At 47.4% G+C, this 21713-nt stretch overlaps 1 protein-coding gene across 1 annotated transcript in view; it reads right to left on the bottom strand.

Moving 5' to 3' along the window:
• Positions 1–21713, bottom strand: part of LOC119379432 (structural maintenance of chromosomes protein 3) — a 661154-nt gene that overhangs the window by 556160 nt on the left and 83281 nt on the right. Inside the window, exons 8-9 of the mRNA XM_049411979.1 lie at positions 13754–13814; positions 13621–13701 (exon numbers count right to left, since the gene is read on the bottom strand). Coding sequence (XP_049267936.1) covers positions 13621–13701; positions 13754–13814 — 142 coding nt within the window. The remainder of the gene's footprint in view (positions 1–13620; positions 13702–13753; positions 13815–21713) is intronic.

Raw genomic sequence — 21713 nt, 5'->3', positions numbered from 1 at the left:
AAATCGGGTAATAACAAGCAGCGGCAGCTGCTGCGCCGGCCAAACAAGCGCTGAAACAAGCCAACTTCGAGCGAGCACCGTTCCCGCGCCGTTCAACCGATCGGCGCCATCTCGGTTTTGTTTTGTTCGTGAATTCCCGCGCATTTCTTTACCGCCCGCGGCGGTAGGGGTGGTGGCGCGGCCGAAGCATGATTCGCTTATGATTGGGGGGGCTCGCAGGGGTTTGAGTTTCCCGCGTCTCGACACGCGGCTACCATTGGACTAAGCGCGCGCTCCTCGAGAGAGTGGGGGAACGCGCGGCTGCTATTGGCTGCCGCGCGCGATGACGCGATGGCCTTCTCTGCGGCTTGCTCCGTGCGTCATCGGTTGCGACTAGTGCTAGCGCTTGCTTCGTTCTTTGCTGCCGTCGTCACCGTCGTGCAGCCAGCCTTCGTTATCACAGCTTCGCATTTCGTTATCGCTCGCGGCACTTTCTGAACTCTACACCGTGTTTACGATATCGCATCCTGCCCTCCGACTAAGAAGTGTCATGTGCCTGCGATCGTTGTGTTATCGGACACGCCGCTGGTCACGGTACACGCGTTCAGTGGATTGGTGTGCTGAATCGTTATATAAACTGTGTTACCGTGGTCAAGCGCACCTCCAACAACGATTATGACGGCCCTTTTCACAGCGAAGCAACCTCTGTATCGGTAAAGACGATTGCATCGACGGTGTCAGCCCTCGTATCTCCAGTGTGCGCCAGCGGCACGTGAATGCATAGTTGAAATGAGCTTGGCGTCTCGAATCAACCTCTGCGACCGCAACCCCGACTCGTATGAAAAATAGAAAAAAGCCAGTAAAGGTGGCAAAGAACAGAAATAAATAAAAACGCATTTTCTTTAATCTACAGGGTCATTTCAGACCAAGATATGTGATTGAAACTTTCGAAGCCCAATATCTCGAAATGACTTTTTTGGCTGGTGATACAGCTTAGTCGAGACGTATCTCTGGAACCATTCATCCGATTTCCGACAGGTTTTTTTTATTATGCACTTGAATAAATTGCCCAAACAAAGACAAAGCCGCTTTTTAAATTTATTGTGTCTGTAATTTGTGATAATTAATTAAAATTTCATTGATAAAAGCCAAATGGCAAACACTAAATCCAGTGCCCTGCTAAAAATTTTCAGCAAGGAAATTTTAAAAATGAGCTTTGTCTTAGTGTAGAGCACCCATCCAGGAATCATAGTGAATTTCACAGTGCTAGCACATTTACCAAATTCACCAGAGCCTGACTAAGAAACCCATGTGGACTATCCTGATAAATGGCTGTAACTTGGCAACCAGTGAGCATAAATGCATGAAATTTTGGGGTTATTCAAATGTCTTTGCTATTAGCCTACCCTGAAAATTACAATAGGATATCTCAACAAACAAAAAAGTTGCCCTTCCAAGGTAGCCTCCCCCCTTAAGGGTTTGCAAGAGGAGTTTCTGCATATTTTTACAATTTTTTTCTGTAAATAAAGCATGTGTTCGTTTTTCTCCCTTTTTTCAAAATGCAAATAATGGTCTTTCACAGCATCCATCGTGCAATATATCCGCTCCAGATGCAGATATGATAATTCTTTTTGCACTGCACAGCTGAATGAGTGTAGCGCATATCATTGCAAGCAGATTTTTTATATTTCCTTTTCAATAATTTTTTATATGGAGCAATTTCTGACTTGGTGATTGCCTTACACAGTGTGCTCATGTTCAATGTGCTTTAATTTTGGACCTAATTCCGCGATTGAAGATCTGCTTGCAATGTTGTGTTCTTTATGCTTTAGAGTCTAAAAACATGCTAACCAGCAGTGTTTAATAAGTGGTTTTTTTTTAATTGTAATACGATACGACAATTAATTCCTAATTATCTCAGTAAATAATAGGGGAAATTCATAATGCTTGGTGCACTGGCAACACTGGGCGCGTCCGCCATTTTTTGTTGGACGCCGTTGTGGAATCGTTTGCTAGCGTCTCCATAAGGAGAGGGCACGGAGAGGCTGAGCCGCAGTCGTTGGCGGAGCTTCCAGACCACGAAAATACGGCCGTTTCTTTCGTCGTCTAGCGTCGAAAGGTCAGTGAACCTCACTGTACTGCCACAAATCGACGGGAACGCAATATCGGAGCTCTGCGCGCTTCAAAACTCATCCGGACGGCAGCTGCATGAGGCGCATTGCTTCGCAAAGCCGAACTGCTGTTCTCTAGTGGCGCGTGCTTCCGATCTGAGGTAAGCGGTCAAGAAAAGTGTTCATTGCAGTGGAGATGTGACTCTCAAACTTCTAAGATAACCTTGCACAGCAATACAGTAAAAGCTCGTTAATTCGACTCTCGTTAATTCGGAAAATCGGTCAATTCGGACACGTCATCTGGTCCCTGTAAATATACGCATCACTCTATGAGACTGGGCGCTCGTTATTTCGGACAGATTTGACCGCAAATCGGATAATTCGGCGACTTTCGAGCCGCTGGCGAGGCTCGAAAATGAAAAAGAACAATTCGGAACAAAAGTGAAGCTCAAACGCAGCATCGCCATGAACATCAACTATCGACTTGTCTTATATTGAGACTGGTTGAACGCCTTTTTTTCGCGTGTGGGTTTTGTTGCTTTGTTCCCGACGTTCGTGTGCTGCATCGTTGATCGCCGATTTATCGAGGAACGTTTCAGTACGGCTCCTTTAGCTTGATCGTTGCTGGTGCTTTTGTGCTGACTTCTCGTGCGACCGCACTCTCCGCCGATGGCAACGCCGACGAAGCGGCCCAAGTACGAGGCCAAGGACTTCACCACCAAAGTAGAAATTTTACGTGCTCTGAATAACGGGCTCTCCCGACAAGAAGTGATGAAGAGTGATGAAAGGGGATCCTTCAATCGGCGGCAAGAAGCAAGGAACGAGTAACCGTACTTTTAACCCCCAACGTGACGGGAACAGAGCGCTTGCCGCTTCTTGTTATCGGAAAGGTTCAAAAGCCACGCTGCTTTAAGAACATCAACAATCTTCCCGTGGATTATCGCGCCAACCGAAAAGCGTGGATGACGGGTGAAACTTTTGCGGTACTGCAGACATCATGCGAGCTGCTGAGCACCTTGAAGGGCTCAGAAAAATTGTGTCCACGCGAATTTCTGCTCGAAAACAGACAAGCATCCGCGATTACTTTAAGTAAAGGTATGTTGAAAAAACTCGTGCATTTATTGTGTTTATTTCGACCATTCGATAATTCGGACATTCGGTTAATTCGGACATTTTTTCCGGTCCCTAGAAATCCGAATTAACGAGCTTTTACTGTACAGTCGATCCCGGATATATCGAACTCGAAGGGGACCGCGAAATAGTTCGATATATCGATAATTCGAAATACGAAATATGCGTATGTAAGGCTTTAAATAAAGCACTGCAGGCCTCGACACAGTTTTCTGAAATCGTAAAAAGCGCGAACATGACGATTCGCTCACATATGCTAAGAACAAGGCGAAAACTTCTTTTGCAAGTTAGCACACTTTATTTCACATGAAAAAAGTCCGTCAACTTGTCTTGCTTCTTGCGCGCCGTAAATTCATCAAGCCATCGTCAATATTATTGAAGCTTTCCAAATAAGTAAATTCAGCACCTTCCGCCACAACAGCGGTGATTGACGCTGAACGCTGATGCGAGCTCTGTAGCGCGTAAAGGGTTTAGCGGTGGCAACGGCGGCTGGCATCTTCAAACCGCACGGATCCATTTCCGCAGCACCGGCAACGTCAGCTATCATCGATGCAGTAAGAAACAGCTACGTCGTTATCTGCACCGATGAGTCGCTCACTGTGTTCCCGTCCGATACGGCGCCCAAAAACACTAAGTCGCAAAATTCACTGATGCACCGTACGCCGCAGTCGGCGGTCATGACGCGCCTGAAGTCGTCACCTGGCACCAAGGCCCGTAAGGAAACAGTGCGCGACGGTGCTTTACTTGACGTCGTTCCAAGCACCGGTCATCATTTTTATCACTACGAGCGGGACAATGCTTAGTTCGACTCCCGAATGACGATTTATCAAGAACAAAGCGCGAAGTACACATTCTGCAAGACACAACGCTGCACAAAGAAACATTTCTCCACCGTCGACATGTTGGCGATACCGATGGCACTTGTGGCTTTGCAGACGGCAGCCGCTACTTTGGCAAGAAATGCGAAAAAAAGCGTAGCCTCTGAGATCGGCATTTTAAAAATGAAAACACTAAAAATACGTCACGAGGTTGCGGATCTCAAAGGCCATGCTTTGCGGGCCCGCATGCCATCGTGCGCGAAGAGACCATGAAGGGAATGCAAACGTTACAACAAGGCTGCCATGTCACTTCAAATTCTCATTTTGGTGCCCTCGGCAATCAGCCTCTTTGAAAAACACTAGCCCAAGCGTTAAAACCTGCGGACCGCGCGTCAAATATACCGGTGAACTGACAAGCGCTGCGCAACAAACTAGAGCAGCGCAATTTCGTCACCTGCGTGCGACGAGGGATTGGAACTTACAAGAACGCGGCCGAAAAATGATCAATAGTTGTTAGGAAAAATGCACTTTCTGGGCTTCGGCACAGGGCAGCGTTCGATATAGCGGATGTTTCGCTGTGCGGGAGTTCGATATACGTGCACACCAACCCCATACTTTTGCATGGGAAATTCAAGGGGATTTCTCAACTGTTCGATATAGCCAATAATTCGATATATCCGAGATCGATATATCCAGGATCGACTGTACATCTACATTGTATTCCCCACTGCGATTATAAACACGCGTTAGATATCGAAACCACGCTGTTTCTGCGCGACCTGTGCAACGCTGCGCTGCGTTCATCGACTCATTTCTTTAGCCACATGTACCTCTACCCCCTTCGCAACAGCGTGTGTCGTAGTTTTTCGAAATGAACAAGGCATGGACATGTGCATGAGCGGTGCGCCGCAAACCAAACAAAAATACTGATCGCGCGTTTGAACTGTGTACAGAGAGAGCGGCCCAAGTAAGGCTGTTTTAATGCACACTGGTTGTTTATACCTTGTGGTCGTAATCTATCGCGCGGATTTAGTACTGTCGCTCTGGTTTTCTTGAAAGCTATACGTGTGCGTTCACTGATATATCTTTTTAAAATATTGCGCTCTCTGCTTCTGCATGCCACGGAGGTGTGGATTATCGCGCGCCGCGCGCTATTACGAACAGCGTACAAGCATACAAGTGCCCGCGATCCGCGGAAAGGTGAGCACGATGACCTGCCCGATCCACCTAGATCAAACAGCTCCATCTGTAGTACGGCTCCGTAACTCGCGCCGTGTTCGCAGCGCACGCTAACCGAAGGAAACAAAAGAAAAAAAAAGTCACAGTTTCGCCGCAAGGCCAATGGATACCCTCAGTTTGAACAGCGTTCCTGTCGCAAAGGCGGCCGAAGCAGCGAAGGAAACTAGCATGCTTCAAGTGTCGAGCTGTGACACTTGATAGTTCGCGCTCATGTTCTGTTTGTTCGTTCAGCGGCGTCCCTCGAGCTTGAGCCACTTTCATACGCTCTGTAACATGAGCACGGACATCACGGTGAAAGCTCGAAACATCCCTCTTCCCCTCACCACAAAAAAACCGCGCGAGCAGACAGCGGAAGGGCAAGGTTCTCCCTGCGTAAATATAAGAAGAAGCGAGCGAGCTCGCCGATGGCTTTTAAATCCACCCGTCACGCTCCTCGCGCCATCTCGCTGGTAATGAAGAAACGCTTATAAGCGCCTGCAGTCTCCGAGTCCCGCCAGCGGTAAAGAGTGTGTATATAACGCTCGCCGTTAGCTACCTGAAGGATCTGCGCTTTCTGGCGTAGTGGTTAGCGTCACGCGCTGCGTAACGAGAGGTCGCTGGTTCGATTCCACGCTTCAGAAGCATTTTTCTGAATTATTTTTCTTTGGGACTTTGATATATATATACAGTGGAACCCCGATTTTACGACTTTGAGGGGACCACGCAAAACCGTCGTATAATCCGGGCGTCGTATAATCGAAAAACTAAAAATATTGGCAGTGGCAGACAGCTTTGCCCAAAAAGGGGGAACAGACAGCCTCAATAGCCCATGACATGACCCTGAGGTTCTCCAAGGATGGTAGATTAAATTATTTTTGAAAATGGCAGCTAATGGCAGCATTACTTTGTTAAATGAGGTGTGAGCGAGTCGTTATTCGTAACTTTAAAATATCAAATCCAACGCGCTTCTCCCGATAAATCGTGCCTGAGAAGTGCCTGCACGTGAAAACGAAACCGAAACCGCGTCGGCAACAGCCTCCCGTCAGAAGACTCAGACAGTGTCATCGCCATCACATAATGGCAACGGAGCACGAGTTTGCGTAGGATACTTTCGTGCGCGACTGAGCTCTGCGCATCATATTTGTTTCCTTGTGAAGTCCCTTATGTGATGTCCCGCTGTTATTATGAACGTCTATGTCAAGCGAAAGTTATTTTGCACTGTGAAAATAGCTGCGTCGCGTCTTTTTGCGTGCTCAAGGCCTGTGACTGCGAGTGCTGCAAACAAAGACAGGAGTTCCGCTGGATGTCGACCAGGAAAAGTTTCCACGGACCGAAAACGTGAAAATACCCGGATCTCAAATATGTGCTTTACGGCCAGTTGAAGCTTCTCCGTGTACTAGATAGAGCTTGTCTAGGTAACGACTCTGGATACGCACGCGATCGAGGCATATCCTGAAGCGATCTTAAAAGTCAGGGAAACTGGATCACAGAAGCGCATGAACTGCCTGGAGAATAAATTTTCCATTCTAAGAAGGCATACTGTCTCACTCTCTACTTTTCTAATCGACAACCTAGGGGAACTTAAGTTCTTATTTTGCACTCGGGAACATTTTTGTCGGCGTCCGATTCGAGTAAAGGTGGCGTTTTCTCCCAGACGGAATCGAAAAGCCGTCGTAAGATGCGGGATCGGCGTAAAATTGCGTCGTATATCCAAGGTTTTAAATACATTATCTCTATGGGGGTTTTGCCGGGACCAAACTGATTCGTCGTAAAATGCACGTCGTCGGAAAACCGGGAGACGTAAAATCGAGGTTCCACTGTACATACTTATACCTATACGGTGCATGACAGCGGCGATGGTGACGGCAAAATCCAGCCGAGACTGTCCATAAACAGCACAGACCGCTCATAACGTAAGTTGCCGGATTCGCGAATATCCGCACTATAAGCGGTACCGCACTACAGTCGAACCCACTATAACGATCCCACAACGGGTAGGCGCGCGATTCCGACTATTGAGGCATGCGACTGGGACGTAAGTTTGCGTCTGCTTACATTTGAAAATGTTGAACGGTTAGCGTCCGCGGACCTGCGGTGCCGACATAACGAACGCGGAAAAAATGCGCCGTCACGGGAAGTCACCGCGGTAGCACACTGCGCGTGCGCCATGTCAAAAACGGTGGCGACCACAAACCACCACTCGAGTGTTTCACACGCACGCCCGCATTTTCGTTAAAGATGTAAGTCACCCCTTCTAAATGGAACAACTGCAAAATGTTTCATTGACTCGGCACCAAACCGCAACTTCTGTAGTCCGCGGCCGCCGACATGGCAGCTAGCGCTCGTTAGGCCTAGCGCGCGCGTTGCAACTTCGCATGCCACTGCGAGAAGCTTGCCCTAGGCAACATGGAGATCAGGCAACACGGAGATAGAAGAGATCGCACTCGCGAGCTAAACTGAGGGCATCACGCGTGAAACGCAGTTTCGGTTCGCGGTCGGGAGAACAGCCGCGCAACTATCCTGAGAAAGTCTCTCAAGCTTGTAAGTCCACATGTTGGTGGCAAAGGAGAAAGCTCAATCGCGTCTCAAAGCATTGTTACTTGCGGGGGAATCGAGGTTGCACGCGCGATATCTGCGCTCTACGACGAAGCAACTATTTTCTCGACGGAGACAAGTAGCGGTAACGCACTCTTGATGCGGACGCGGGCGCCCGTACGTAGCGGAGCGCGCATATCATGCGGCCGGGGCAAAGCGCGTACATCAGGGGGGCAAAGGCTTCTCCGTCGGCCACCCAACCACTCCCCCTCCTTACGCCACGCACCCGCGCCGGGCTGCTGTCCCCCACCGCCGCCATCCCCCTTTTTTTCTCCACCCGCTCCTTGTTCATTCGTTCCGCGTCCGCTCCTCCTTCATAACGCCGTCGCCGCTCTCTCCCCCGCCGGCGCGCCTCCGCTGAGAAGCACGCTCCCACCGTCGCATCTCTGAGAACGTTCCGGCAGCCGCATTATAACCGGTCTTTCATCTCGGGGGACTGCACAATAAGCGGTATGTGTATACATGGAGTTCTATGGGAGGGTAAACGGGAGTCAGAAAAACCGCATTACAGCCGGTACTGCACTGTAAGCGGTTACGTTATAAGTGGTCTGAGCTGTAATTGCTGTCACAATAATAAAAGCTGAGGGATAAGGTGGTGTAAAGCGAAGGGCAGACGCGGCGTGCAGACTATGTACTTCGGCGCACACTGCCTTGCGAAGCTTGCTTAGCGATGGCTGTATGGATCTTCGCAATAGGGTCTCGAGTGGCGCACTGATTTACCACGGACGCGCGCAGCAGCGTCTGTGGCACTGCATACACACGTTTATATACGTAAATCATTGCTTTCGTCGATCTGCAACACCGATAATGTTGATCAATTATGCTCTCTCGCGCGCGTGCGGCGTTGGCCGTCTGTTTTAAAATGCATATATCATAATACATTGTTCTGTAAGTGTAGCTTATGTTGCAGGCGAGCAACTAAATTGAACAGAGAAATAAGAACTGAGGTTGAAGAGCGCTCTTGCGTGCGCCGGTCATTTCCAAACTTAAACACAGTGCCGATCTTGTTGACGAAACAAGTTCGCGTCGGTATATCATTTTTCTTCGTTCATTTAACTGATAAATTCCTATAAAATTAATGCTACCTTGTTCCTCGCATTGTCAGGGCTCCCTCGTTGCCTGAACAGCGCATGAAGCATTGGGAAGTCATCGCAGAACGAAGATAAATAAATCAGCAACAAGCACCTGAAAGGCTGCGATATGCGACTGGTTTCGTTTTCACGCCCAACAAAACATGGTGCATCGAGCTTACTGGATTGTGGACAGATGGCGCTGTACATTTTGAATATCCCCTATTAGGCTAGAGGAAAACTACTTGAATTTTCAGAATCTGCTGAAAATACTGAAGAAGTGTGCCAAGTTTCATCAAGTTAGGCCAGGAAATAAGGGAGTTGATTTTTGATGGAGTGTCCCCCCTTCAGTGAATGAAACGGGTGGAATAACAATTGTGAGAATGTGGTTGTGTCAGTGCGTGTCCCGAGCACAGTTGCGCGGCACACCAGTGCCAAACCACTGTTACTTCAGTGAATGAAACTGGTGGAATAACAACTGTGAGAACGTGGTTGTGTCAGTGCGTGTCCCGAGCCCAGTTGTGAGGCACACCAGTGCATGAAACTGGTGGAATAACAATTGTGTGAATATGGTTGTCATGCGACCGGTTGTGGACGCGCCCTTGACCTTGTGTGCACATGACGTGTTCATGCGTATGCGTCATGCGATCCTCCGGCTTGAATGCAATGAATCACAATAATCTGCAAACAGAACTGTGCCAGTGATGCTACTGAGGACTTCTGATTTGGAGCAATTTTTGCAGCAGCAAAGTTTCCATTTAGGAGCACTTTGTAGCAGCAAGAATTACCATCTTGGAGCACTTTGGAGCAGATAATTTTGCATCTGGGAGCACTCTGGATCAGCTAATTTCACATCCTGGAGTGCACAAAGGAAGCAAATTGCATTAACATTCAAGCCCCTGAATAATTATTATGGGGCTCTTATGAAGACTTAGAAATATTTCGACTCATTGCAAATCTCATGGAAAAAATCTCCGGAGAACTCCATTTCACTCAATAATGCGAAAATGAGGGCTCACGCAGTTGAGTGTTTTGGATTAACCTCTTCGATGATTATTTTCGACACTAACAAATAAACAGAATACCGGATCAATAAAATTATACTTCAAGAAATAACACTTTAAACACATCTATGTGATTATCAGTAAACGTGGTAGACAAATGCTGTGACATACAACAGTGTTTCAATGCCAAAGAGTCACAGTGTCCCTAATGCATTCCCCTAAGACACCTCCAATGCGAAAGCCAGGTTCTTTTTCTTCTTGATCGATGTGCTGATGCTCCCCCTCCCTCTCTGCAAGCTTTCTACTCCTCACCTGGTTTTGCACTACCTCCATGATCGGCGCGCCAATCACAGAAGCAGTTCAATGCAACAATGTCAGGTGATGATGCCCTCACGTGACATCACAATATATGACGCCATGATGGCGTCACAAGTTTTGACGATCTATGACGTCATGATGGCGCCATCACGTGATTATTTTTTGCGTCAATCGATTGACGCCGCCGACGGTCAATTTTCGTGTTTGATGAAGCATAAAGGCTTTTGCATTCATATTGCGTATTGAATGTTAATAGCCTTGCCAACAACCTGGCCTTGCATACCAAACTGTCCTCCACCATGTCACCTCTGTGGCATGCACGAAACAGCTTCGCTTATCATCCACTTCAGAGTGAAATGGCTCAATTTTTTTTATTTTTATTGTGATAGCAATTATATGGGCACTCTCGGCGGATTTTTGCCCTCGCCATTGCCATAATTTTCCGTATAAAGTCCAAATTATTAACACCGCCACACGCATTCTAGCCGCGGATAAAAGCTCGCGAGGGCTGGCGACAAACGCGGCTCAAGCGGAGATTAAACTAGCCGGCCGTCTGTCTCCGTCGCACAAAGAGTGCATGAGATAACATCTTCCCGCGTGCGGGCCTGCCATGGATTGCTCATCAAACAGAGAGGAAACGCCCCGCCTGTCTTTCGTAAAGAGCATGAAGGGACGCCAGGGGAGCGGAGGGGGGGGGGGATGCATCGTTCGAAAGGCGCAGTCGCTTGCGCGCACGCTATCTCGAGGCATCAGGAGACAGCTGTACACTTGCTGTGCTCTCAACGCTTCCTTCACGTTTAGAGAACTCAGAGCACGAACACGCTTCGGTTCCTGGAGCAACCATATTCACTTAACCCGGCGTTTTGTTGAGTTACGCGAGACCGGATCCAAGCGAGCTAGCTTCTAGCCTTACTTCGCTTAACAATACAATTTGTTGATATCACATTCATTGCTTCGCCCTTAAAGGGGCCCTCCAACACTTTTTTTGAAGCACCTACATCGCTGCTGACCGCATCAACGCATAGTGGCGCTCGCCAGAACTATTGCGGGCGGAAATGACGAAGATGAGCGCTGGCCTATGATTGGATAAATGTAAAGTTAGACGTAATAACGGCATTGCATCACAAAAGGGGTTATTATTGGGTTTAGGTTTTCTTTAGCATACTTTTTTTCACTGAACATCAACTAGACGAATGATCTTAGACTTTTTCAGCTTTAAAACCGCAGCGCCCGGCAAAGAATTCGCCGAACGCCATTGCGCTGGAGGAAACGCGCTGGCGACGCTCCAGGCACCATTGTTTGGAGAAACTGAAGGGGAAAAAATGTAAGACCGTCGATGTAGACGCAGTCGCAACAAGAAAAATCAATAAAACTACAAAACATGATAGAGGTGTTCACGAGCTTCCTCGTTTCGCACGTGCGGTTCACTCTGCAAGCAGCAGATTGTTTGTTACTATCGCAACGGCGTCCTCAATACGTTGGAAATAACGGGCAACATGGTAAGCAAGCTTCCCGTACGTAGGATCTTTCAGTTAATTTTATTGGAGCGCCATCAGATGTCACAGGACGAGTGAAACGTGGTCAGGTGGCCGCGCGAAAACTGAGTTGAGGGTAGGCCTCCATTTTATTGTATTTTGAGTTTTTTAGGCTGAATAACTTCGGAGTGCGCGCCCCTATCACTGCCATTCTTGCTGCACTAATCTCTTCAGCCTTCAGTCCACGCAAACTGCAAGTAAAAAATGTAAAACAGTGAGGTCTGGAAAAGTGTTAGAAGGTCCCTTTAAGTGAAACTGTGAGTTTTTCTAACCGTCAGCTATTGACCCTGGAAAGCGAGGGGCGGACGTGTAACATGGCGTAGCCACTTCACTGTGGGCCGTCAACGATGGACCCACTACTTACAGCTGCGCATTTGCGGCTGCTCCAACCAGGAGATATGCTTTTATTAATGAGATGACATTTTTTAAAAAGCAAGCAAAAAATTCGAATTGGAACCCTAGCACGCGAGCTCGACAGGGCAGGGCCTTTTAGGGGGGTATTTACCGCAGAGTGATTACAAACTCGGATGTGTGGTGGAAGGAATTACGAAAAAGCTCTTCTGGATGAAGATCCATGGATAAAGTATACCTGAGGAAAAGTGTCAACGCGTTCCCACCGTTCGCGTGCTCTTCCATAAACGCGAAGCAAGGAAAATTCGATATTGTTCCATATATCTACTGCTAGCGATCCCAGATTTCATTCCGTGATGTCCAGAAACAGAAGTGACAGACATTTTAGCGGCACGCATGTAGTTATTACTGAACATTGCTTTCCTTATGTGCCATGTGACGCTTGAAACGAGCTATCAGCACCGTTTCTAGAACAGACGCCCGCCGATGAATCGCCGTTGCACTTTCTCGCTACCGATAGGCCTAGACATCACAAGCCTCTGCGGAGAGCACGTTTTGCTGTCGAGCCGACTTGCAGAACAGAAGCTGCGTCGGCACCGTGCATGGCATCGTGGCTTATTCGGGACGCACGCGCGAGCGCTATTTATTCAGCGGAATAATTCTTGGTCCATGGTTGTGACCTTGGTAGCCCCAAGATCAAGCTGGACATGTTCTGACGTGCCGGCGGTGCAACTGCCGGTGATAGACGGCCCCAAACCCGAGACTTTGACGCAGTTTGGCGCAATTTTCGTCGATATTATCAGGATGGCGCAGTAAATACAATCTGACGCACTATGGCGCAGTTGGTGCAGGAGTGGAATCACTGGGAATCACTGCTGTGTGCAGTGCAACAAAAATCGATGTTCTAAACAAATTTGAACAAAAGTTACGGTATGTTGAACATTCATGAGTGAGTCAATTTCAAGCTGAAATTTCACTAGTAAATGTTTACATACCGTAACTTTTGTACTGATGGGTTTAGAACATCCATTTTTGTTGCACTGCACACAGATCTGATTCCAGATTGTTATATGCTGATTTACTTTTTCACTCACTCAGTTTAGAAAAAACCTGGCTTTCCAAAAGGCACATGAATTATTTTGTATTTTAAAAACTACACCTTATATTAGAAAAACAACTCCATATTTAAAATTAGCCCACAAATATACAGACTCAGGAAGTTTCGTCAAAATCAAGAAATAAAAAAACTTGTTTCAAGTGCCATGTCCCCCCCTAACTTCAGTGTCAATTTAGCTTCAGCAAAATATTTCTGTATCAATATAGAGTTCATGTGCAAAGATGAAAGGAGCCTGTCATAGCATTTAAAAAAAAGATCTGCATTCTCTAACACCCTGTATATAGAGTGCAGGCAGCACTATAAAAAAGTGCCCGTGCATAAAACTGCTAGAAAAGACAAAGTGAATCATGCAAGTACTTCATAAAAAGCAAACCTTTATCTTTTCAGCCGCATTCTGCAGGTTCTCACGCAATTTCTCGGCCACTGAACTGCTGGACTCGCGCCGCGTTTCCAGCTGCAAAGAACGAAGTGTACAGCACCAGGGCTGACCTCATTCCCAGACTTACTTCTTCCAGTTTCTTTTTGGTATCCTTCAGTTCATGGTCATAAATGGTGTACTCCAGAGACCTGCACAAAACAGTCATCTTCAAGTGTTCATACTACACTTAAATATAACAAAGTACTTAACTTTTTGCAACACTATGTTCACAGAACACCATCTGTATTCAAATTCAATATAGCAAAGTGCGCTGATCCATGATCTTCAACATAATGAAGTTGTACTTACTATGCACTCCATGAAGCTTAAAGGGGCACTAACACAAAATTTCGCGGTCGCTATAGACTGCGGGATCGATTCCCGTGAACATGCGTATATCTACAAAATATCACCAGCACATATAGCTTCGAAGGTATTTTAATTAATTTTGAAGTTTGCCTGAGCGATCGACATCCTCGCTCTATTGACACTCTCAAAGGGGACCATGGGGACCCCCTGCTTCCATCACGTGACAACACTGCAACAAGTTATGGTGACGTCATAGCCGCCATGTTTTTTTGCCGCATTTGCTCCAGCAGCCTACTTTTCGGTGGCTGCTCGCAAACCATGCGGAAGTGCATCACAGTTCTGGGTCATTCCACGCCAACTGTCCCAGCCTTGGCGCTCGACCATCTGCGATTTGAATGAAAAAAATCGAGGACTATCTATCCAAAGCCAGAAGCCTTCCACCAAAATATTTTTGGCAAAAAAAATTTTTCAGTGCCGCAAACCCTATGTGAAATTTTTCGGAAAGCTCGAAAGTATGGCTCGGAAAATGCGTTTTTAAAAAATCTCTTCTTCATATGTTAGGCTAGGACAAATTTTTCCCTACATAACGATCGTAGGCTTCTCACTTAAAGTAAGTTTCACGAACGTTTGGGCTTTCGTGGATTTTTCATACGGCCTTAAATATTGACAATATGACCCATATTGGGGATTTTTTTATAGAAAGGCGACATTCAGTGAAATGTAATATTTTGATTTAACTGATTGCCAGGAAGTTTTACTGTAGCCCAAAAATAGTTTGAGACGCATATGGCGTGAAAAGGTGTGTAGAGCTGGAGACAAATTTGCAAGAAAGTTCATTTTTGCATATGTTTAGTCGTAAATTTAACATTGAGGTGCTCCTAGTAAAATTATGCTAAATAGCGCATTTACTAGCAACATTAGTTGTCTACTGACTGAGAAAGTTTTATCAAATTACTTTTTGTTTTAAGGAAGAAAATATTTTTGAAGTTGTGTTCTGCCGATGTCTATTTTTGCTCGTGTTTTCTCTGTGTAGAAACGCGTCCAGTGGTTAGTACAACGTACATGGGCGCGAGGTTCGCCACGGAACAGCTAGACAACATAATAATCTCTGCCCGTGCTTATTTGAATGCTTTACTAGCGAGTATTGGCCTGAGTAAAAGAGAAATACGAACTCCGCTAGAGTGAATTTAACCACATGCAGCCGTGCATTGAAGGTCGGCATAGTGAGCTTACGCAGCAGCGGAAAATGACACCGATGCGTGCAACAACCCGTTGCCTGCGCAAAGGTTTAAAAGTAGCAAAAGGAACAGATTAGTTGCTTTAACAAGCACAAAGCAGATCAGTTGCACTTGTGACGAACACAATCGTATATAAGCATAGGCGTGCGCAGGGTTCCCCATCAGGGAGGGGGGGATGCGAAGGTTCATCCCAGCGCATACCCCCCTACTAAGTGAATGTACGAGGCGGATTTTGCGCCCCCCCTCCCTCTTAGGTGAAAGGGAGTCAATGTATGGGGCAGAATTTGCACCCGTCCTCTTAGGTGATTACGGGGGGGGGCACCCCCCTGCCCCCCCCCCCCCTTTGCGCACGCCTATGTATATAAGTGATGATGTTTGACCAGGAATAGTGAATTGGTGCAAAAGTACAACATGCGTTTCATATTACAGCAACTGAATTTTTCCTTAATCGTAGTGTTCTCACTTTTATATCTGTGCGCAGGCAACGGAGTGTTGCACGCATCGGTGTCACTTCCCGCTGTTGCGTAAGCACACTATGCCGACCTTCAATGGACAGCTGCATGTGGTTAAATTCATTCTAGCGGAGTTCGTATTTCTCTTTTACTCAGGCCAATACTCACTAGTAAAGCATTCAAATAAGCATGGGCAGAGATTATTATGTTGTCTATCTGTTCCGTGGCGAACCTCGCGCCCATGTAGGGCGTACTAACCGCTAGACGCGTTTCTGCGAAGAGAAAACACGAGCAAAAATAGAAATCGGCAGAACACAACTTCAAAAATTTTTTTTCTTCCTTAAAACAAAAAGTAATTTGATAAAACTTTCTCAGTCAGTAGACAACTAATGTTGCTAGCAAATGCGCTATTTAGCATAATTTTACAAGGAGCACCTCAATGTTAAATTTACGACTAAACATGTGCAAAAATGAACTTTCTTGCAACTTTGTCGCCAGCTCTACACACCATTTCACGCCATATACGTCTCAAACTATTTTTGGGCTACAGTAAAACTTCCTGGCAATCAGTTAAATTAAAATATTGCATTTCACTGAATGTCGCCTTTCTATGAAAAAATCCCCAATATGGGTCATATTGTCAATATTTAAGGCTGCATGAAAACCCACGAAAGCATAAACGTTCGTGAAACTTATTTTAAGTGAGAAGCCTACGATCGTTATGTAGGGAAAAATTTGTCCTAGCCTAATATATGAAGAAGAGATTTTTTGAAAACGCATTTTCCGAGCCATAGTTTCGAGCTTTCCGAAAAACTTCACATGAGGTTTGCAGCACTGAAAAATTTTTTTTGCCAAAAATATTTTGGTGGAAGGCTTCCGGCTTTGGATAGATAGTCCTCGATTTTTTTCATTCAAATCACAGATGGTCGAGCGCCAAGGCTGGGACAGTTGGTGTGGAATGACCCTTCTATGTGCTGATGTGATCGAGCGCTGCACCCGCTAGGAGGTGGTAGTTGCACCCGGAGGCTTGTCATTCTTGAAATCGAAACTGACAGTGGTCGGTAATGAGGAGCCTGTAATTAATTATCTGTTGCACGTTGTAGTAAACAATGTGCCGTGTTATGACTAAAAGGCCCCCAGCAACACACTGCAGCAAAAAAACGTGAGGCCAAAATTTTTTGTCAGTACCCCTCTAATGGCTTATTTCTGTATTTCATGCATTGCTTATTTCATTTTTACAGGTGCTAGCAGGAACCATGCACTCTTAAACGGGCCCTCTGTTACGTATCTTGGGAGCACTTGCAATGGGTGGAATGAGAGACGCGAGACTGCGGTGGCACAGCAAACAATTTTGTACCCCCTACACTGGAAAACAAGTGTACACTCAAAATTTGCTCAAACAAAAAAACCGTGCGCACAATAACCTATTAGCAAACGACATCTGAATTAGCTTTCTTAGCTAACAGTCCATCGTCTCCAATTCTAAGTTAGCCCCAGCTCTTAGCCCTAAGCCAGTCTAGCCATGATGGCTTCTCAGTCTCATCCGTATAGAACGTTAATAGATTAGGTTCAGTTTTCGAACTTCTGTGACTGCGCGGACCAGCCAGCGATTCTCGTGCCTTGTGGCGCTGCTGTTCCTTCTTGCGCGGTCAGGGAGCAGCACTCTGTCCGTGGCTGTGCACGTGCTTTGGCGTTGTGTTTACATGCCTGTTTAGTTGCATTCTCGGCTTTGAGATCCTCGTAGTCTAGCCGCAGTGTACTGACTGCGGTCATCAAGTGAACGATGCCGACGTGTTGTGTTCCTGGGTGCACGAGCGGCTATACGACTGATACCAGCAAGTCGGCCCGGCATTTTTTCTCCGCTCCCAGTGACAAAACACTTCGCTCCGCAAAACGCTTTCATTGCAGGCAACTCGCGCATTATGCCACACTCAGAAAAAATATTAATGAGAACTAACAGACAATAACGCCAAGGAAAGTATGGGGGGTGTTATCTGTAGTATTTAGAATATAAATGTGAAGAAAGTAAAGTGGACGAAAAGATGACTTGCCGCCGGCAGGGACCGAACCTGCGACCTTCGAATAACGCGTTTGATGCTCTACCACTGAGCTATGGTGGCGGTCATCCCTCCGTCCACTTTGTGGGGTATATATGTTGATTTAAACCTAGGAGTGTTAGTCAGCGCCAATCGCAGCCATGGCGGCGTGTGGAACACTGTTTTTTTGCCTGTTGGCAAAAAAAAAAAAAGTGGACGGCACTTTTTTACAGAATGTTGCCCGAGAAGACGCTGACCTTTAAGGACGATGACTGTGCTGGAGGGAAGCGTAGCGAAGAAAGAGTGTCGGTGTTGATAGCGGCGAACATGACGGGCACTGAGCGATGTCGCCTGCTCGTGATAGGCAAAGCCACTAAGCCTAGATGTTTCAAGGGCGTGAAAGTACTGTACAGGATGCATCTTCTTGAGCGGATGCTGTTGTGTATGGACAATGCAAGTCAGTATGAGGTGAGCCTTCTCAGTGCTATCCATATGCTGGCGTGAGTATGGGGTCGCGTAAAGGACGAAACCATTGCGAACTGCTTTAGGGCGTGCGGTTTCATTGCAAGTGGTGCAGATGATGACTCGTCTTGTACAGTGGGGGAAGAAGACACAAGTGAGCTTGACGTCGACGGTCTCCTGCCAGCTCTCGGCGACGTCCCTTTCGAGGAGTACGTTGCCACTGACAGTTCGGTAGAAACGTGCGGTGCGCTGTAGGATGCTGAGATCGTGGAGATGGTTCGGCCCACCGAGGCTAGTCACGAAACTGAGGTTGACGACGACGACACCGCAACTGAGCCATTACCGCGGGCTGCTGATGTAGCCAGAGGCCTTGCCCTCGCGCAGCGGTTTTTCGCTGCTGAGAGCAACGCCGAGGAAGCACTCGGGCACATATACAGCCTGCAGGACTTGCTTTCTGCCGCAAGATTCAGCAAACAGGAGCAAACGGCAATCAGATTTTTTTCTCAAACTGCTTTGAAATAAATGCATTTTTCGTTCGTTGTGGTTAATTGGAATTCCGCTTAATTCGAAGTTTTTCGCGGTCCCTGTGAACTTGGTATTAACGAGAGTCGACTGTACAAGCGAAAAGCTCACAAGGAATGCAGTGCACAAAGACGTTGGAGATGAACTGCCTGCTTCACACTGCTTCTTCACACTGCAAGTCCCAACACATATATGGCTTGTTGTGCAGCATTAATGAGAACCAACAGACAATAATGCCAAGGAAAGTAAAGTGGACGAAAAGATAACTTGCCGCCGGCAGGGACCGAACCTGCGACCTTCGAATAACGCGTCCGATGCTCTACCACTGAGCTACAGCGGCGGTCATCCCCCCGTCCACTTTATAGGGTACAGTGCAGACCACTTATAACGTAACCGCATATAGTGCAGGACCGGTTATAATGCGGTCTTTTTCGACTCCCGTTCACCCTCCCATAGAACCGCATGTATACGCATACCGCTTAATGTGCAGTCCCCCAAGATGAAATACCATTTATAATGCGGTTGCGGGAAAATATTTCTAACAAACGCGGTAGCGAGTGCGGTTCTCAAAGGAGGTACGCCGCTGGGGAGGGAGCGACGAGGTCGTTACAAAGGGCAAGGGCACGCACAGTGAACGAACGAGGGGCGGAGGGAGGAAAAAGACCGCAGCAGCGCTGTGCGGGCTCGCCGAGTGGGAAAGTATGGTGGTTGCGTAGGCGACGGAGTAGCCTTTGCACCGGCGGCGGCAAGGCGGCAAGGCTCCGCGGCCGCTTGCCGGCAGCGCGTTACGCGTGTAACGTATGATCGCGTCCTCATCAAGTGCGCTTTAAAGTAAGTTTCCTGTCGGGAAAAGCGTCGTCGTTATCACACTTGCTACAGATATCGCGTTTGCGACCTCGTCCGCAAATTGAAAAGTTTTGTGGCTTCATGACGCGAGCTTTCGCCTTTTCTGCCAGTGCGCGGACTTAAATGAGCTTGGCGGGCTTTTGTCGCCGTTGATCTCTTGGCCGCGAACACAAACTTCACATCACGCGCGCTGTTCTTAAGTTAGTGCTTGAGTGCGATCTTTTCGACGTCCGATCTTCACGTTGTCTTGGACAAACTTCGCACGACAACATGCTGAACGGCACGCTAGGCCTAATCAGCGTTGGTTGCTTTTCGGTAGCGGTCGCGGGCGATAAAAGTTGCGGTTTGGTGCGGAATCAACGAAACTTTTCGCGATGGCTGCACTTGAAGGGAAGAGAATCATATAGTTAATGAAAACGAGGGCACGGTTGGCACATGCAACTCTCGAATTGTGGTTCCGGATTCGATTGCAATGTCTTGGACATCGCGTGCGCGCCCGTGAAATCGAACGATCGGTACCGCTCAGCACGTGAAATTTCGGTCGCGATTCGACATGGTTTCTGTGTAATGCGCATACCTCGAGGTGGCCTGAAACGTAGTCGGCGAATTTCCGCGATGGCACTTTCTTTTGTTTGCTTTTTTCCCCCGTGTTCATTTCGTTGGCAATGCAGGTCTTTTGAAGTTAATTTTTGAACATTCGGACATTTAAGTGGTTGTAAGCGCCCCAAATCGCATATGTCGATTATCGAACATGCGAGGCTACATGCTCAACACGTTTTGCGCAAGTGCAGCCTTTGTAGAAGGTTGTTTTGGTTATAGTGCGGTACCGCTTATAGTGCAGATATTCGCGACTCCGGCGACTTACGTTATAAGCGGTCTATACTGTATATATGTGCATTTAAACCTAGGAGTGTTAGTCGGCACCAGTCGCAGCCATAGCGGCGAGTGTGGAACTCTCTTTTTCTGCCTTTTGGTGTCACGTAGCACGTGATCTTTTTACGAGCTGGCAGCTGACCAATAATCCCTCGCACACTACAAAAGGCATCATGTCTCCCAGAACGAGACCCTTGCTATGAATGAAAGATCACTTTTAAGGGCTCATTTTTCTTTCTTAGACACAATATTAATGAGAACCAACAGACAATAATGCCACGGAAGGTATAGGGGATTTTATTTGTAATAATTGGAATATAAATGTGAAGAAAGTAAAGTGGACGAAAAGATAACTTGCCGCCGGCAGGGACCAAACGCTCGTGGTAAGCGAATAAGCGTCATGCTCTGCAGCATGACGAGCAGCCGACTCATTCAGCATCAGGCGTACCTTGCGAATATCCATGGCTGCAGTGCAGCTGCCGTTGCAACAATCCATACCTCCTTAAAGGGCAAGCCTGGCTTACAGACGTGCGGAACACTTGTGCTCAATGAGATTAAAGTGACCGACACTTCAACAGGTCACTTGATGAGTGACTCCGGGAGAGTGCAGTCGCGTTTTTCACAACTCGGTAAAGTTTTTTTGTCGATCTGCTAAACGCAAGGCCATAGAGATATTAAAAAGGTAATAGATGAAAACACCTGTAGTGATTGCAAGCTGCAAAGTCAGAGGACCCGAGCGTGTTTGCCAATACAAGAGCTGCACTCATGTAGAGCTGCTTGCAGCGCTCCCGCCATCTGGCGGCAAGCCAAGACACAGGCCCACGATGTACGGCGCCTGCAGAGAGTTTGACAACTGAACCTAGTCTAGTAACGTTGGTTCTTACTACGTCGCCTCGGTGCCAAAGTCAGCTCCATGTCATGTCGTGTCCATCGTTGACATTTTCGATGAGGTCCTACGGTCGTCATCGCGCAGTAGCACCCTGACGAGGTGCTTTTCTCCAATGCCAGATATCCGGTCGTCGTCAAGGTCGTTGCAGGGGCAGAGTGGTTAAGCCTAGCTACATTCTCGGCCCCTGCTTTCAAGTGACTTTACAGCCCAACTGACAACGTGGCGACCCGGGGACTGTACTGTGGATCGAAGCCGTTCTGCCGACAGAAGCGGAGCATTGCAGGTGCTCCGGGAACCGCTGTGAGGAGGCTGCTGCGAGTCTGAGGTAACCTCACCCGGTCACTGCACAGATCTACTTCCACACCACGAACGCCTGTGCTGCATCCTCCGGACCCGGACCCGACACCCGCTGCTCTCGTCA

This window comes from Rhipicephalus sanguineus, chromosome 1 (genome assembly GCF_013339695.2).
Source record: "Rhipicephalus sanguineus isolate Rsan-2018 chromosome 1, BIME_Rsan_1.4, whole genome shotgun sequence".
Lineage (NCBI taxonomy): Eukaryota > Metazoa > Arthropoda > Arachnida > Ixodida > Ixodidae > Rhipicephalus > Rhipicephalus sanguineus.
This window is presented reverse-complemented; position numbering and strand designations above follow the sequence as displayed.